The 18,370-nt window shown below is 39.4% G+C and overlaps 1 protein-coding gene across 4 annotated transcripts; it reads left to right on the top strand.

Annotated features, from left to right (window-relative positions):
* The first annotated feature begins 5,662 nt into the window (after nt 1–5,662).
* On the top strand, nt 5,663–13,652 carry LOC131235135 (peroxisome biogenesis protein 3-2-like). Of its 4 annotated transcripts, none has more exons than XM_058232274.1 (7): nt 5,663–6,153; nt 6,247–6,393; nt 6,894–7,126; nt 8,220–8,350; nt 10,442–10,569; nt 11,360–11,599; nt 13,227–13,652. In XM_058232274.1, exons 1-7 carry the CDS (start codon nt 6,140–6,142, stop codon nt 13,471–13,473), a joined length of 1,140 nt encoding a protein of 379 aa, XP_058088257.1. In that variant the 5' UTR covers nt 5,663–6,139; the 3' UTR covers nt 13,474–13,652. The 4 variants fall into 4 exon arrangements, with proteins under 4 accessions (XP_058088257.1, XP_058088260.1, XP_058088256.1 ...); XM_058232273.1 differs by having other exon boundaries at nt 5,666–6,153; nt 6,232–6,393; XM_058232275.1 differs by having other exon boundaries at nt 5,674–6,153; nt 6,232–6,393; nt 6,894–7,093.
* Nucleotides 13,653–18,370: the final 4,718 nt, after the last annotated feature.

Raw genomic sequence — 18,370 nt, 5'->3', positions numbered from 1 at the left:
ACGTCACTGTTAGCCACCCCCATTAGGGATTGATACCAAGACCTCGGTGTTGAAACGAGGTATCTTTCACTCAGTCTACCACTTTGAGCTATGGATCAGGGTGTGACTGTGCAAGTTGAGCCTGTGGTTCAATAATCAAAACCATTGACATGTTCCCCACACTGCATGTCCTGTCCATGTAGATTATCAACTTCATGTGGTCCACATCTTTGTCTTTCCAACGTAGGCTGAATCCTTGTTAGCAAATACTCCGTTTTAAACTTATTATAAAAACACATTTAAAACTGCTTTTGTTTTTTCATTTTTTTTCCCATAAGATTGGATAACAAGTTTGCTTTTGGGGAAAATTGAATTAAACACATTTTTTAAAGCATTATACACACACACACACACACACACACACACACGGAAACGCTCACCTGCGAACCAGTTCTTACGTACTACGTACGAACTTTTTTGAGAACCCATCATAAGTGATGTGGATCCAAAATCTGAACCGTTCATGTGAAGCAGCACCTCCTAAAACCCCACGGGCTCAAGTTTTACTTTGATCTAAAACTTTGATGGGCCATGAAGAATGAAAACAGTTTCCTCCCTTGATTTGCATTTCTCTTTTCTATGGCCCACCAGAATATTAGATCGAGATGAAAATTTGTTACATGGGGTTTTATGGGATTCCGCATCACATGGACCGTTCAGATTAGACACCCATGGCACGTGTGCAAAGGTGCGCACGTGCGTAGGTGCGCAGGGGAGCATGACTCTATATATATATAAAGAAAAATTGATGGTTGCCATCATTGATACAATTGAGAAAATGGTGGAAGATTTAGTAGCCATGGATCAATTTATATTCGGAATACTTGATGAGGAAGAATGTAAGAGAGGCAAAGGATAATGTTAACCTACATATTTATATGATTGCTTGTGCATTTTCATTTTGATCCAAAACTCTAGTGTGCAAAGATGTGCACGGGTGCTCACGTAAGAAGGTGCGCAGGTGAGCATTCCCCTCTCTATTTCCTCTGTATATATAGAGAGGGAATGCTTACCTCCTCACCTTCTTACCTGAGTACCCGTGCGCACCTTTGCGCATATGTCATGGGCACAAAATCTGAATGGTCCACGTGACGCGCACCCTTTGAAACCCCGCAAGCCCAGCTTTCAGCCCAAATACAAAACTCTAGTGGGCCGTGACAAAAGGAAATAGTTTTCTCCTTTGATTTGCATCTCTTTGCTATGGCCCATTAGAGTTTTGGATCAGGCTAAAAGTCAGGCTTGTGCGGTTTCAAAGGGTGCCACATCACGTGGACCGTTCAGATTCTGTGCCCATAACGTGTGCAAAGGTGCACACTGGTGCTCATGTAAGAAAGTGCACAGGTGAGCATTCCTACATGGCTGAACTGGTTGTATGGTATCTTGGCTGTTCATGGCCTACCCACTTCCTATGGCGAAAAGAGAAGCATTGAGAACTTAAAATAGAAATGATGCGGCAAGGTGAAGGCACACATGAACGTAACCGTTCGATTTTCACAACTGATGGCAAAGGCCGCCATTTCATTGATATGGTTGGGAGCAGCCATGCACCCTCGTAGGTCACACTCTTCAGGGGTAAGAGGTTTTGAGGTCACAAACGGCTATGATTTCATTGATCTGGGAATGTGGATACTGATTTCATTTTAAAAAATATAGTGTTTTTTCTTTGTAATATAAGAAATAGCTGTGGAAGTGGATTATCATGATTATGCTTTATCTTGAAAGATAGTGAATTGATATCTCTTCTTAAAGTTAATCTATGGATTTCATGATAACATGAGACACTTCCTGATGTCGACCATTGACTTGAAAGCATTTTTATGAAAATCAACCTGAAAAAAATAATAATGTAATTACTGACCTTTCAATATATCTACTGTCTTTCCATGTTGATAGGTGGATTGGATTAAATCAACTTGAAAAATAAATAATGTGATTACTGACCTTTCAATAGAGGTGGGCATCGAGCCGAGTCAAGGTGGGCCAAGCTCGGCTCGGCTTGTCCATGATGTACTCGAGTTCGAGCTTGGCCTCGAGCTCAACATTAAAGCTTGGCTTGTTTCCCAAAGTTGTCGAGTCGAGTTCGAGTAGAGCTAGTGGTTCGAGTCGAGTCGAGTAATCGAGTTCGAGCTTGTTGGGTGAGAGAATAATGGATTCTATTCTTGATTCTCCTTCATTGATGAAAAATTCAAAAATCTTAAGAGAATTAAAGCAAAACCCGATAAAAAAACCAAACGAAGCTTCGAATCAGATGAGAGAACCTCTAAGAACCTATTTGTTCTTGATCTTCTTCCACCAGCAAAAATTCAAGTACTAGAAAAGAAACAAAACAAAACACAGATCAGAAACCCAAGTGAAGAACTCTAACCAATCAGATCATTGGATTTCCTTGAAGCTCTAACATATCTGAGAAGAACCCATCTCGGATTTCTTGGGTTTCCCTCCCAAGAAGTAGATCTCAAGAGATTGAAATTATACTATTGTGGAGCTGAAATGAAAACTGGTGGTGGCTATCCGGGCAGGCATGCGGCTAGTAGTGGGTAGAGAAAGAGAAGAAAGGAAAAGAGTGTGTGCGGTTGGGTAGAGACTTTAGGGTTTGTTTGTTTTTTTTTTTAAAAAAAAAAAAAAACTTGAAACTTATATTAATATAATATATATATTATATATAATATATAATATATATAATATTTAATATATTTATTAATTGAGCTGAGTCGAGCTCAAGTTCAAGTTTCGAGTCGAGTCGAGTTGAAATGTCCCCTGGTCGAACTTGGCTTAAACTCAACTTGAGTTTTAAATAATTAGCTTGGCTCGGCTTGAATCGGCCATTTAAGCCAAGTCAATCCGAGCTGACTCAAGCCGAGTCGAGCGAGTTTTTCGAGCTAGCTCGACTCGTGAACACCTATTTTTCGAGCTAGCGAGTATATCTACTGTCTTTCCATGTTGATAGGTGGATTGGATTTTCCATATCCATGTTTAGAAATCTTCTTGCCCAAATACTTTTTGTTTGGATAGAATGAAGAGGAAAATAGTGTAATATTTAAGAAAGTACATTATATATATATATATATATATATATATATATATATATATATATATATATATATATATATATATATATATATATATATATATATATATATATAAGGGAAATGAAGAGGAAAAAAGTTTACTTTTATGATGTTACAATCCAAATAGGTGCAAACGCAAATGGAAAGTACCTCTTAAGATTTCTTCTTAGCAAAATAAATAGGTATAAAGGGTTTGCTTTCCTTAGCTTTTATGTCAATTTATCTCTTTCTTATGTTATGTTTTTCTCTCTTCCATTTTTATAAGGGATTTTTACCTTAATAATAGTTAGATTTATTTTAATTATTAGCCTATGTTGCCTGTACAAATGTTTATTTTTTGACAAAAATGTCCCTGGTGGTTGCACATGGAGGATATCCATGGGCCCTACAGTTATGTTTGATGTAAACCGTTGAAGCCTCTATTGAGTTTATTGTTAGAGCTACCTGGCATGTTCATAAGGTTGCAAATATCTGGATGAAAGGAAAACACAAATTTCAGCTTGATTCAAACCCTCCTTAGTTCCACAAAAGTTCTAAATGGTGAGTTTCGTGTTCTATCAACATCATTTATTCATTTTGGCTTTTAAAGCTATAGCACTGGAAAAAAAATGAGATATATTCAACTCATAAATGGACCACAACCTTGGAAACGATAGGGATTAAATACTCACCATTTAAAACTTTTATAGGCATGGAGAATTTGAATCAAGCTGAAATTTATGTCTTCTCCTCATTTAAATCCATATGATTTTATAAATGAGTCGGATAACTTTCACATTTGACTGAAAGAAGGTTTCAACAGTCCACATCAAATATAACTACAGCCCATGAACATTCTTTGTAAGCCTTTTAATTGCTAGGATAATTATAAGGCTATATGTTTTAACGGTTTCTTCACATGATTTTAGATGGTATGGCTCACCTGAGTTCTGTATACGGCTGATTTTTGGAAAATCCAATAATTTAGAGGGGACCCATCAAATGCATGGTGTTGATGGTCGACACGCATCACGGTGGGGCCCACATAGCTCGACCTCATGGTAACTTATCGTGAGGTCGAGCGCATAGTACCTTCCTCCCACCCGCCGCCCCCCCCCCACGCACGCACACGCGCACACACACACACACACACACACACACACACACACACACATATATATATATATATATATATATATATATATTTCTTCTATGCAAACGCACCCTTAATTACATCTTGGGATAGGTATCCTCAATATAATACACCAACTCTATTACCTGTTCCAACATCTTATTTTTGCCCAACGGCCTAATTTTTCTGATGCATGTGTAGCCCACCTAGCAAGTGGACGCAGGGGAGGACGTGAGGTTGAGCACCGTCTTCCTCAAGAGGATAACTATTCCGAATCCACGGAACTTCTCTGGACTCCTCACAGAGACTTCTCGAATCCACGAGAAAAGAAAGCAGAAAATAAAAATAAATTCTAATAAATTCGAAATTGATTGATGAATGCTTAAAAATGAGTTCACAACCCTTTAAATAAGGGTACCAAGCAATGGGAAAGAAATTAGAATCAAACTACAACTCAAACTCCTAGAATCCGCGACTTAATATAAATAGTAAACTTACTATTTATAGACGGTCGTGATGTCTACTAGTGCGCAAGGTTTTCGGCCAAAAATAGTAAGTGTCCTATTTGGCTTCATCAAATCGTTCTCCTAATTATTCTAAGCTCTTTTCACGTTGGGCGCAACTCCTAAAGCCCAACGGATGAAGAGTTATAATCAAACTAAAACTTACTATTTATAGTAAAAACGAAATTAAAACAGGGAAACGACCATCGATTAAGAGGTTTTTCGCAATTCTGGGCTGCGCAACCCCGCGTAGCAGGGTTGGTTGGCTAAAGTAGCTCGTTCTACCCCAAAATCATATATTTTACGTCAGATAACTCATCCCAGATTGCAAGATATGCCCGATCTAAGGTCCGATGGTCCAGATCACTTCTGTCGTCGACCGGGCCTTTTCTTATCCATTTTGGCCATGAAACTGTCCGTGACCCGCTCTACATCAACCGTCCTGATCCTATGCTTACCATGGTTGTTCTCCTCTACATCTGTATCCCACGGAGGAAAGCAAAATACACGCAGGGCACATTTGCGTATGATCCTAGCCACTGATCAGATGGCCCATCATGTGGATGCCTTCCCTGAACGATCTGACTGATCTGATCGCAGCGCACATCAAGAGAAGAAATGGAAAGGAACACCGACCAACGACCCACATTCAATATACGCATATGGCCCACCTGATGATCAGATCGGCCTGACCGGGCCTGGCATGCCACTCTGTCGCATGTGAAACATTACCAATGCACCCAGCTGGTATTTATATTTTCCCTTCATCCAGGCCGGTGTCACCTTATCAACAGGTTGGACGGCGAAGAAACATCATGGTGGGCCCTTTGGAAGGTTTTAACGGTGGACGTCATTATACTCACTGTTTCCTGTGGTGTGGTCCACTTGAGCTTTGGATATGCTTCGATTTTGGGCGCATGCACTAGAATGAACTGGAAAAATATATGGACGGCGTGGATAAAACACATTCATCAAGGTGGGACCCACAGTCCGGTCACCAGGGATATCGGTGGTGCTGGGGTCACCACCCAATCCGCTTCCCAGAACATTAGCCAGATAGTGTTATAAGATAGAATATATGATAGGTCCACCCACCATTGGGCATACGAGGTTGATGGTTCTGATCACCTAACAATGGGCCCCACTCCAATCAATGAATCTGGACCCTATAATTTCTCTTCCTCATGAATCATTCCTCTGCCGGTTAGATGGCCTAAAAACTGAGACAGCTTCTCAGTGCACTCTCTCAAATCAGCTCTTCTTTCTTCTTCATCTTTTGCCCATAACAAACGCGAGAGTCTCTCTTCAATAGAAACGCTTCAGTCTCCTTCCTTTCCATCTATGCTGTTCAAAATCCAAATGGGTTTTCAGGAAATGAAGTTCTAGCAATGATTTCCTGGCTTTCCTGACATTCGAAGATGCTCTCTTTAAGGTCAGTTTGGTATTTTTCCATTTATTTTATTTTATTTTATTTTTTAAAATTTGGATATTTGATTTTTTTTTTAAATAGGGATTTTTGGAGTAGGCATAGAAGGAAGGCTTTTGTTGCTGCGGGAGTTTTGGGAAGTGGGTATTTTTTGTATAGGATTTATGCTGCTCATACGCAGAGGATTTCTGATTTGGAGACTCAAATCGACAGCCATCATGAAATCGATGAGCTCATTAAGGCCCAGTTAAGATCAAAATATTATATATCCTGCTGAAATTCCATTTTTCAGTAATACTACTATGATGCATTCAGTTCATTTAGTTTTGTGAAGTGTGCCACCCGACATCTCCACTGTACACGTGGCACTTGGGATGGTGATTGACAGTGTTGGTTTGGTGCATCATCATATGGATGGGCCGTAGCCAGAAAATCAAGATAGTCAGGCTATGGTGGCCATCCGATTGGCAACCTGAGGATGGGTGTTTAACTCTCAGTTGAGCTAAAAGTGATCAATGGTTTGGTGGGTATACAAGTCAGATTGGCTAGTCGGTCACGTATGTCCAATTTCTGCAGTTTTTGGAACTATGGCCCACCCAACATGTTGCCTCACCAAATGAACGGTATTGATCGCAAGACATGCTTGTCACGTCATCATGTGTATTTTGGGGAGCACACTTCAAGCATACATCATAGGGTTCCTATATGTTAATCATTTTCTTGCCAATGGTCTCTTGGTTTGATAGATTACAAACCCATTTTGACAACATTCAAAGAATATCGGATTCGACAACACTGCCTTATGCAATGCAATATTTGCGGTTCCGGATATCCGAAGAGTTGGATCTTTCGCATTTAACAGAGAGATTGATGCAAGGGAAGGGTCAGCCCAACACTCTCACACCTAAGGAGAAGCTTGAGCTGTGGGAAAGACTGAAAATTCTAAGTATGCTATGGTTTTATCTTCTTCGAAGTATTTGTGAGTTTAGATTTTGTGGGTTCTATACTTATCATTTCAATTTCAACAATGACCTCAGTTTTGAAGTTTCCATACTCAAGTGTAATGTGGACTTGAGTAATGACCAACTATTCAAAGGGCTAGAGTTATCTGCTCAGCGTGTTTTCTATATCATGGCCTACTATAGTGGTATTGTAACAAATGGACAGGTTGGATTGATGATTGGGTGCCCCGTGTGTAATCCAAAGCTTTGGGGATGCTACTAATGTGGTATTGTCCCCATGAAGGTGGGGACGATAGCATTCCATTATACTATACATTCATGCATGCATGCATGGCATGAATACATGCACGCATATGTATGCATACGTGCATATTGGACCATAATTTATGGTCCATCCAGCAAATAACTTCCAGTCTGTCATGTGCGTGCAACATCCAACCCTTCCATTCAAGGTATTCAATAACAGTAATGGTGGCCGTAACAGTCACTGTAATTACTGTTACAATATGGGTGCATGGCCATTTTTTCATTTTTAAAATTGTATCGGCCCTGTAATGGCTTACGAGCCAATCCTTCCCCCCCCCCCCCAAAAAAAAGGCCCATTATGTAACCATTTTTGAATACCCTGTTTCCAATATGTGGGCCCCAGTCTCACCACTAGGATCACCTCACGCAAAATTCAGTCCCATCTACTCGTCAAGTGCGTCACATCATTTAAAACATTGTCTAGCCATTGGTAAATAATGAAATACAAGTGTGGTCTACTTGATGACCAGATGTGGCTGATCTTTGCACAGTTTGGTCTTTGTGTGTCTGTGCATGCACGCTCTGGGGCATCATGAAATTATCCATGAAGCTAGCAAATGGAGCCTTAAACTAGCTGTTGCTTGTGCATGCATGTGTGCATGTCTATACATCCCATTATAGCATTACATCATGTAACACTTTCGAGATTTCAAAATCATGCTACTAACTGATTACATTCAGCAAGACATTTCCAGCTTTCAGTCACTGTGCAAGATCTATTGCCTTTTCTTTTCTTTTCCTTTTGGGAAAGGTAGATTTATTGCTCTTTTTTGAGCTGCTTCTCATTGGATTTTAGCTTACCAGGTTTCACGAGGACAGCATTGTCATTGTGGGCAATGACGGTGCTTAGCTTATACATAAGAGTCCAGGTCAACATCTTAGGGAGACATCTCTACATCGATACAGCCCGGAGTTTGGGAACCTCTCAAGTACTGGTGAGGTTTGCTGACTAACCTCTCAATGGGCACACATATGAGTATGCACTAATTTTCAATAGGCACACATGAGTATGCAGTATTTCAACTCAGCCCGGAGTTCTTTTAGCTGATAAGTATTAAGGGTGATCTTCCATTCAACTTCCTCATTTATTTCTTTAATATACTGTGCAAAAGCTTCAACGTCCTGGCTCAATCAAATTGCAATAGGAAGTGGGACTAAGTCAATAGGTTATCGAGGTCGCATACTAATCGCAATTTTGAAAGAAGAGCCCAGTAGTTCGTTTCATAGTATGAGTATAGGCAAACTCAGCTTGTGATAACACAATGTCCCATGAGCTAATGTGACAAACAAAATATTGAAGCAAATTCCTAATACTGCGGTTGATGACCTGAGCATATCCATTTGTTCTCATTGTAGACCACAAAGTTCGTCAAAAGTAGCTCTTAAACTTCATGATTAGACATAATTGTCTTGGGAGCACCATGCAAATGAACCAACTCTTTAACGAAAACATTGACAATGTGTAGAGCATTCGATTGCTTCTTACAAGGGATGAAATGGGCATCTTAGAAAACCTGTTGACCACAACGTGAATAGAGTCATAGCCACGTTGAGTCTTAGGTAATCCCAGGACAAATTCCATGTTGATGTCTTCTCATAAAGCATCTGGCACAGGAAGCGGAGTATAAAGATCAGTATTCTGCTTGCTACTTTTGCCTAGCTGACGTGCTTGATGATAGATGTGATTTCCGACTAAGGACATCTGCTATCTTATTTTTTATCCCAATCTGATGCTTCAGGTTGAATATGAACTCTTGAATATAAGCATTATGCTAAGTGTGCCTTTGGCCTAATTTCTTTTGGAAATTCAAATAATGTAATGCCTTGTGATCAGAATACAACACAAACTCCTAATGAATAAGGTAATAAACCAATGTTTCAAGGCTTATACTACGACATAAACTCCACATTGTATGTACTTTCGTGCCCAAGGTATTCCGTGATGGTAATGGTGGCGGTGACAGCCACCACTGCTACCTTTACGATACGGGCTATAATTGCCGTTACTCTCTCTCTCTCTCTCTCTCTCTCTCTCTCTCTCTCTCTCTCTCTCTCTCTGTTTTTTATTTTTTTTTGAAAAATAAAAACCCGAAAAACCTGTATCGGCCCCATCATGGACCGTACTGGGGTTGTTACGGTCTTTACGGGGGGCGTAACGGGGGCTGTAATGGTCTTTACAGGTCATTTTTCCATAACAACCATTACAGCCTTTACGAATCATAACATGTAACAGTTGCCACTGTTACCTTTACAGCCTTTACGGTTATTTATTTTTCTTTGGATCCACATTCAAAAATTCTTAGATTATTTACAACGTTCGGTTGGAACTTGGAAGTTTTGAAATCGATGGTTATTATGTTAGTTGCTTTCGTAGATTTGAAGAACCTACCAAGGCCACTTGGGAGAGTAGGATTTGAAGTCCTGATCTCTGACATGTGTGTTTGATATCTGGAATGTTCATCAGGTGAGCCTCACCCTGCCCTCGACTGAATATTGGGCTGCTCTAGTAGGTGGGCCACATGTCCATCGAATGGGGAACATTGGTCATTTTCTTAACTGTCCATTTTCTTATACATTTGTGATCCACCTGATGGCTGAACCTACCTACTGGGCTATGGCTACCTGATGAATATGCCAAATGCGGAACATGTGAGGAAAGTACGTGAGCTTAATTGCAGGAAGTTTCAACTAAGGTGCCCTCCTGCTTTTAACTCTCGCTCGGGACTTGCTCTACTTTATAGGCTTTTACAGTTTCTAGTATCTTGAAATGGATCCATCTCACTCCAGGTCTTGAATTTGCTCCTGTTTCCACTCATGCTATGTGCAACTAAGAGTCATCCTACTCTTGCAAGTAACCTTTGCGTTTCTCTCATCTGAATTTCTACGGGCTAAAGAATCCTTTATCATTACACTATTAGAAACTCTCCAGCCTTTTTTCCTCGGATAATTTTGTTACGTGACATCTTTTACTCTGGCGCTTCTGTTGTTTCACGTCACAAAAGATGCTCATCTCCTGACTTGTGCAGGACGAAGCTGGTCCATTCGACAAGCGTGGCCAGCAAGAGTTTCTGGCAACTGCTGATTACTTTTCCAATTATGGAATGAGCTCATTGATTCCCAACATGCAAAAAGCAGCTACAGAAGTTCTCAAGGAGTAAGTAGAAAGCTTGTGCATGCAGCCAACGTTCTACTCTTCTCTGATTTCTTCAAACTTCTGAATTATAAACTCCCTCATATAAATGAAAATGAGTGACTGTTTCAAAATTTCCTTGTTGGGTTGTTGCTTTTCTCATATTTTGTGGTGGCCCCTGGCTCAATGGTTGGCAGCCTTCACTTCAGCATTGAGGTCTCAGGCTCGAGCCCAACTACCTACTAAAAATAAAATAAAATGTATAACACTCTGACCGAATTACCAGTGTTTTCATTTGGGCAAGACATCTGTAATTAGGGCCCAACTTTCAGTAAATTGGACTGTCCATTAGGTGATCCACACCACTTATGGAAGATGCTGCTCAAAGTTCCCCTATTGGAAAATCCTAGAAATATGTTAATTGGCCTTCAAATGGGTGGTTAGAAAGGAATATAGCCAACGGCCTATACGCAATGATCCCGTGATTAATGGAGAAGATCTTTGGTCCATCGCCCATAAATGGTAGGGCCCACTGGATGAACAATCTGGACCTCTGAAATTAGGCTCTACCTGGGCAGAATGCTTTGGCTAAGTAAACGTGCTGGTAATTTAAGCTGAGCATTGGATGATACTTCTGTGGTAGGACGCCTCATGTCTGCATCTCGGACTTAACGTGTCTATTGGTTTTCCAGAGTTTACAGAAATGGTTATTCTGTCTCTATTGGTTTTCCAGAATTTACAGAAATGGTTATTCTGTGTCTGTCTATGCTAGGGTAAATCTGTTATGATGTATTGCAATGACCTTCATGTGCAGTAAACAGCTTAGGGATCCATTCAACACAGCCCAATTACATGAAACCATCATACAAATACTGGAGTCATTCATGAGCATGGGCGGTCGACATCACTGGGTGAGCCACTTGATACCTGAAAATGCTATTGTATACAAACAGCTGGTGACCACATCCTCCAATGATTTCGATGGTTCTGCACTGCTCGCGGACATCAGCAAACTCGATCAACTCATGGCTGAGACACGTATTGTTGTATCAAGGTAGGAAGATCGTTCTTTCTTTTTTCCCTGGAAACTAAACATCAGAGTTTAGCTTGTGATATATCTTGTCAAGTTGAACTCTTCTTCTTCTTCTTCTTCTTCTTTGTGAAATTATTGAGAGAAATCTTGATAAGAAAACAAGATGCAAAGATACTTCTTGCAGATATATCTCTTTCTTATGAGTCCCCATTTGAACAAGGATATCCTATTTTTTTAATTTTAGAAAAGAAAAATTGTGGAACTGGGCCTGTTTGGATAGAATCCAAAACATTTGAGACATGGCAAACCCTTAGGAATCCTTGGGAAATGGAAAACTGCGGAATCCAACAGTAATTCCGCTGTTTGGTTTCGAATGCAGTTTTCCATGGAAAAAGGTCAACAATCAATTGATGAGAGTTGTTTCGCTTGCTCATAACCTTGGAAATCTATATCTTACAAAATTTTCAAAGAAAATGGTTTTCGCTCTTTTTTAGTAAAACCTTGGATGTGGAAATTGATTTCTGTACCTACCTTTTTTTCTCAGACAGCGAAAAGTAGATATCCATGGAACGATTTCTTTTCCAAAGTTTTCATTGTTATTAGATAGGCCCTAATTGATGTTTTTTGGGTGAACACTAATTTATTGCTTGCTTTTGGAATATTATAGCTAGAAAAGTTTTCCTTTTTCCATCTTTTGTGAAATCTCAATATCTGGACCGTAGTTCTGCTCAAGAAATTTCTTGTCACTATGAATATCAAAAAATGGTTTAGTCTAACACTAAACATCAAGCAATTCCTTTTTACTATGTCTAAAAATGGCTTATTCTAACATTAAATCTCTTTTGCTCTTCTCTTTCCTCTCAATCAATCCAAGGGCCTCTCTTTTAGAAGGTTCCTGGTTTTCAATGTATGAGATGGGCCTCTAAACAAATTGCAAATGAGATAATAACAACACAGAATATCACACTTGCTATTTGAAGTGCTGAAGGACGGAAAACAGGAGCCAATCTAATGCATTCCCAATTTCCTAGGCTGCTCCAAGTAGACAATGCAAAAGCTGGAGCTAATCCTGATTTCCAAGAACTTACCAATATATTCTTAAATTCTTGGCCGAGAACTTGAATCTATTGCACATGTAGTCACTCATGCAATGCATTCCGTTCTTAAATCTAATATGGCACTTCCACAGCAAAAGCTTATCAGCCCGATGATCCTAGCCATCAATTAGTGGCTTTTTCCATTGGACTTCAACCGTTGGGTGGAAAGCTCTGAGCTACCCATTTGTGATCCCCTGTAAGAGCCATCTAGTGTCACTTGACTGATCTTATTTTTGGGCTAGGGCCCATACGCAATAGGGCCTAAGAGAAAGATTTAGATCTTGGACATGTACTTGTGCATTCAATTCTTGGTAGCAAACTTGAATAATATTAACAACACTGGATCCACTCTTATGATATTTTATTTGTGACAGTTATAGTTCTGCCTTTTTGCATCTCTAACATACGTGTCAGGAAGAGAAGCTTGAGTATATTCAGCCAATCTTTATTATAATAAGTAAATGGGATTCTTGTGCTAAACCAATCATCTTCATTTCCAGTGCTCTGCCGACATATTTGCTTTCCTAAATGCTGAAGTACTTCTATTGCAGTGATGATTTTAGAAACATGGCTGAGACATCGTTGCAAAAGGTGTTGGCTGGATTAATGGAGGAGGTCGGGACACATGTAGAAGGCAATCCTGTGTTGGGGGTTCCATTGGCAAAGCTCTTACCACATGTCGCACGGTTGGGTCCACAACTACTTGAGGAACCAAACCAAAACAGGTATATTCAGATTATTAGAAGCTTACCGGAAGTTGAACTATTCTACACTCTTCTCTATGCTAACATGCCTTGAAAGCCCGGAAAAAGAAAGGGAAAAAAAAAATCTATTGTGCAAATGGGTGAAAAAGATTATTTCATGCAAATATGCATGGTATTTGATTGCAATGTAGAATTTCATGTCTGGGTCATGAAAATAGAAAGTTGAAGATCCAAAATAGGGAGATAAGCTTCAACCTAGAACAATTTTCTTGAGATTGAAGAGGCAATTTGTGGCACATGTGATATACGGGCCACTTACGGGAGCCATGATAAACATTCTCTAGCTGAAAATTAGGCGAGTCCACTCATCAGATGGTGAGATGTGTTTGAGAGAAATGGACGGTTAGGGAAAAGACGGCTAGTTGTTTATATTCCACAACAAGTGTGATTCACTAAGTGGGTAGATTTTGGGTTAGGGCATGTATTTTCCACATCAGTTCACTGGGACAGTCCAATCAATAAATCTGAACTGTCCATTTAGTATAGAACTCATTTCATGATTTACCCAAGCAATACTTGCACTGATTTGGTGATCCAACCCATCCTTGATTAAGCCTTATTTTCTATAGCCATCCTTTTTCCAAGCCATGGATGCGTTGGTTATGATTGCATTAAAAAGTAATTCTTTAGAATCATAAGCAATCCATGATTGACCATTACTAAGGGTGGCAATGGGCCAGGCTAGGGACGGACTGTGCTTGTGATGAATCCTACCATATAAATGGTTTGATCATAGAAAAATGACCCCGAATCTGCAATTGCATTTAAACTACACATGTTCATTGAATGGGACCATTCACAAGTGTCTTGAAATTGTCCATTTTTTATATAGCAGTGATCCACTTGATGATTAGACCAGGGGTCATTCATCATTGGTTGTCTCCTGGCCCAGCCCAAACACGTAGCCTAGATTTCAAGCCCAAGCCTTGGCCCTATAGAGTTGAGCTGCTAGGGCCTGGCTGGGCAGCATGGCCATTGCCACCCCTAGCCCTAACAAGTAGATGGATCAAATCGCTGATTGAACCTATTTTTATTTAAATGATTTTTTACCATCCATATTAAAGGCCATTGATCAAATGGTTCGTATTTGTCACGGTAGTGATATTGGCATGGTAGCCCATTAAATGTGTGTTGGACCTATTGACCAGTCCATATCAGTGGATTGTGCTAAGTATCCCACTGCATTCTCAGAGTATTGGAGCATTTCTTAATAGAAAATTATGTATTATTTACATAGTATGGATTCCACGCACAATATCATATCGAAGAATGAAAATATGTAAACATTCAACATTACTAGCATCTCAACGGGGAGACGTTACAAGACTGTGGTAGATCTGAACACAAAAGAGCATCCAGATGTGCTGGTCGATGGGATCATGGTTAAGTGATAAAACATTTTCGTTAGCTGCCTTTGAACAAACAGAAAAGTAGAAAGAAAACAAAACAGGACCATCACTTGATCTGATCGCAAAACAGGGCCACTCGTTTTACACAAGTACACTATTTATGATCATACAATAAGACCACTACATTTGATCATGTAGTATTAAGATGTAATATATCTTTGTAAATAAATAAATAAATAAATAAAATTGCATAATGCTTTGAAGTGTAAGCAATATATTAAATTGATTTTCTCAGTAAGATGTTTAAAGTGAAAGATGTCTTTTATGGGAAGAAATTAAAGACGTAAATTGACTTAACCAAAAATTTTCTTTTTTAGATTTATATTAACTTTAAATATTGTGAAGTAATTTAATAAATCCAACTTTTAGGTTAACAAACTTCAAGAGGAGGTCAAGTGGTCTAAAGATGCTAGACTCGAATTTTCTTACTTGAGAGGAGACATGGTTTACATCACATTTCTGACATTTACATCTAATTATTTTTTATTACATAAAAATAAAATCAAACATGTTGCAGCTCAGCTAATAGGCGACTCAAATTTTTGAAACACAGTACGTAAACATACGTTGCAAAACAAGATGTGTTTTTATTAATCATTTTTCTTTCTTGGCATGCTTTAATTTTTGATTTCCTCCAATAATTTTCGATTTTCTCCAATATCTTAATCATCCTTCAGATTTACTTTGTAAATTCATTATATTGAATGAGTGCTTAGGAAGTGGAGAAATTATATTACACATTACGGTCACAATATCATGTTAAACCAACTAATAAAGTTCTCATAAGAAGTGCATGCTGTCAAATGCAAGTCTCATGAAATTTTGATTCACCATCAACAGAAAATACCACAAGTGTGAGACTGGGCATTAAAATTTTTAAGTTGTTTACCTCAGCCCTAGTATGTAGTAACCATAAGTGGATTACTTAGCATGTTGCAAATGTATTATTAGGCTTATGATGTCCAATGTTGTTGATTATCATTGGATTGAGTGTCTTTAAATACTAGTGTATGGGTTCAGTACCCAAGAAATAGGTGTTGTGTTTCACCAGCTTTCGGTATCCATCACTGTTTACTAGCTTTGCACCACATTTAAATGTGTAAGCCTATTAATTTGAATGCCCATATTAGAAATTGCAGTACAATTGTAAAGGATGAGATGGCTGATCACCTAGTCCGGTTGTATATACCGTGGTTCACATTGTCGAATAATGCAGGGGCATTTCACACCAGGCTCGAGTGGGGTGGTAGCCTGTGGGATGCGGGGACACACTCGGGGTGGGTGACCCATGTGATTAGGGGCCTACGGAGGAAGTCTCGTGTTCGAGACTCCTCACTAGGGGTGATTAATGCAGGGGCATTTCACACCAGGCTCGAGTGGGGTAGCTCTTGAGATGCGGGGACACACTCAGGGTGGGTGGCCCATGTGATTTGGCGCCCATGAGGGGGGTTCGGACGAGGTTCTAACCCATGAGATGTGGAGCCTGGGCTATGAGATAAAGAGATTAATTCGCCATACTCTAACAGTTCAAACTTTTGGAGCAAGTTGTTAATTGTCTTGCATCATCGAAGCTGATCACATTGGCTAAATTGATTAGTAGATCTACTTTTGAACCTATTACGACACAATCTATAGATGTGAATTGAAAAATACTTGTTGTGAGTGAAGTTTAAAAGGAAAAAAAAAAGTTTGAATGAACTCCCAATTATGTACCTTGGATCTCTAAGCTCCCCGCTAGACATGGAATGTCTTGGATCTCGAAGTCATTGCTGAATAGCATTAAACCCCGACAGTATGGACCTGCATCTATGTTTGGGAACTCATGTCGCATGGTACCCTGCTCCAGAAAGGGCATGCTACCGAGCATTTGTTTTCCAAACCGGTGCTCTGTGGAAAGTGTGTATCTCAATCCTATGAACACCACCTTTCCACTCCATAGATTAACAATTGCAACTCAATTTGATGGTGCATTCAAACCCAAGAGAAAACCATTAACCACCTCTATCTTTACTAGTATTGGCTTTTCCAGCTACCATGTATATGTATCACTTTATTCATTTCATGAACAGGATGCACCACCACCATCTTTTACTATATCAAGGGTAATGATTCCCAAAGTTTCTGATTCCTTCATTTCATCTATGATAACTCCTTCCACTCAAGTATAGAAGTAACCATTGAAATTGGGGTTTGTCTGGATAGAATCCATGCCAAAATGGAAATTGTTTTTCACTGAAAAGATAATTGGGTTGTTTTGATAAATTTGGATTTTGTAAAATAATCATTATATTTATTCATTGTTAGGATACTCTAGCACAAGAAATTAGGTGATTGTCCTCTAATGAATTAGAAGATTCCACTGGAAACTAAACCTCTAAATATAGAATCCATTTTTGTAGTGTCCATTGAAGTTAGTATTAGGTGGTAATTGTTTTTCCTTTTGTTTCTTCATGTTTTTCAGTTGGATTCGTTGTATCCAAACAGGCAAGCCTGTAACATCCTAGTAGTGACTTACCATACTATCTACTTTATTTTATCTATTTTTATCATCTACGGGTGGCACGTTGCCCCATCATCGTAGATAACTTGCACTCCTTTTCTCACTAGATGTAACTTGCGTTCTTCTTTTTTTTTTTCTTTATCTTTGAGTGTAACCTACACCTTTTTCTTGATGTTTTTTCTTGATGTTTTCTCGCATGTACGTGGCATACTCTAATCTTTGGGGCCAACCATTTTGTATATCTCAAAACCAATCTATCATATTCTTTCCACACCTGATGAACGGAGTAGATTTTACATATGCAACATGGTGGACCCCATGGAGCTTGAGCGTTCCACACACTGGGCAAAGCAGGCGTTCCTGACTATTGGGTCCCAGTCTCTAGTATCTAACACACTCAACTCAACCCGTCTAAGGGTGACCTCCACCTTTACTTGCTCATGACACTCAACAATCACATTGATTGGACGACTCTAAGCAGTCTGTCATAGGCCTAAAAAAATGGGTGGTCACGATTGATCATTTTGGAAAAGGTTCCATCATTAATGTGGACCAACCATCATAATGTGTCCCACCTTTGATTGCTCATCCCCTCAAAATCACTTTGATCCGGTGGTCCTAAACCTCTGATTAATTGCTAAGAGAATAGATGGTCCTTTATTGGTCATACTCGACAAAGTCCAGCTATTGATGTGGACCGTTCGTAATATGAGGCCTGCCTTTGATTGCCAATCCAAAAATCACTCTGAGGGAATAATAGTAAATTTTGATAAAATGATCGTTTGGATTGGTAATAATAGAAAAGGTTATACTAGTGATCTGGATCAGGCATCGTTGGGCCCCTACATCTGATGACCTGCAGTCAATGGTTATGAAAATGGGAGATCTATATTGGATATATACCCAATAATCCAGACCATCCATCATTTAAGGCCCTTCAATTTAATGACGACTTAGACGGTGGATATTGATTATGCTTAAAAGGTCCAATCATTCCACCATGTGGAGCCCACATTTGATTG

The sequence above is a fragment of the Magnolia sinica genome, chromosome 19, assembly GCF_029962835.1.
Source record: "Magnolia sinica isolate HGM2019 chromosome 19, MsV1, whole genome shotgun sequence".
Lineage (NCBI taxonomy): Eukaryota > Viridiplantae > Streptophyta > Magnoliopsida > Magnoliales > Magnoliaceae > Magnolia > Magnolia sinica.
This window is presented reverse-complemented; position numbering and strand designations above follow the sequence as displayed.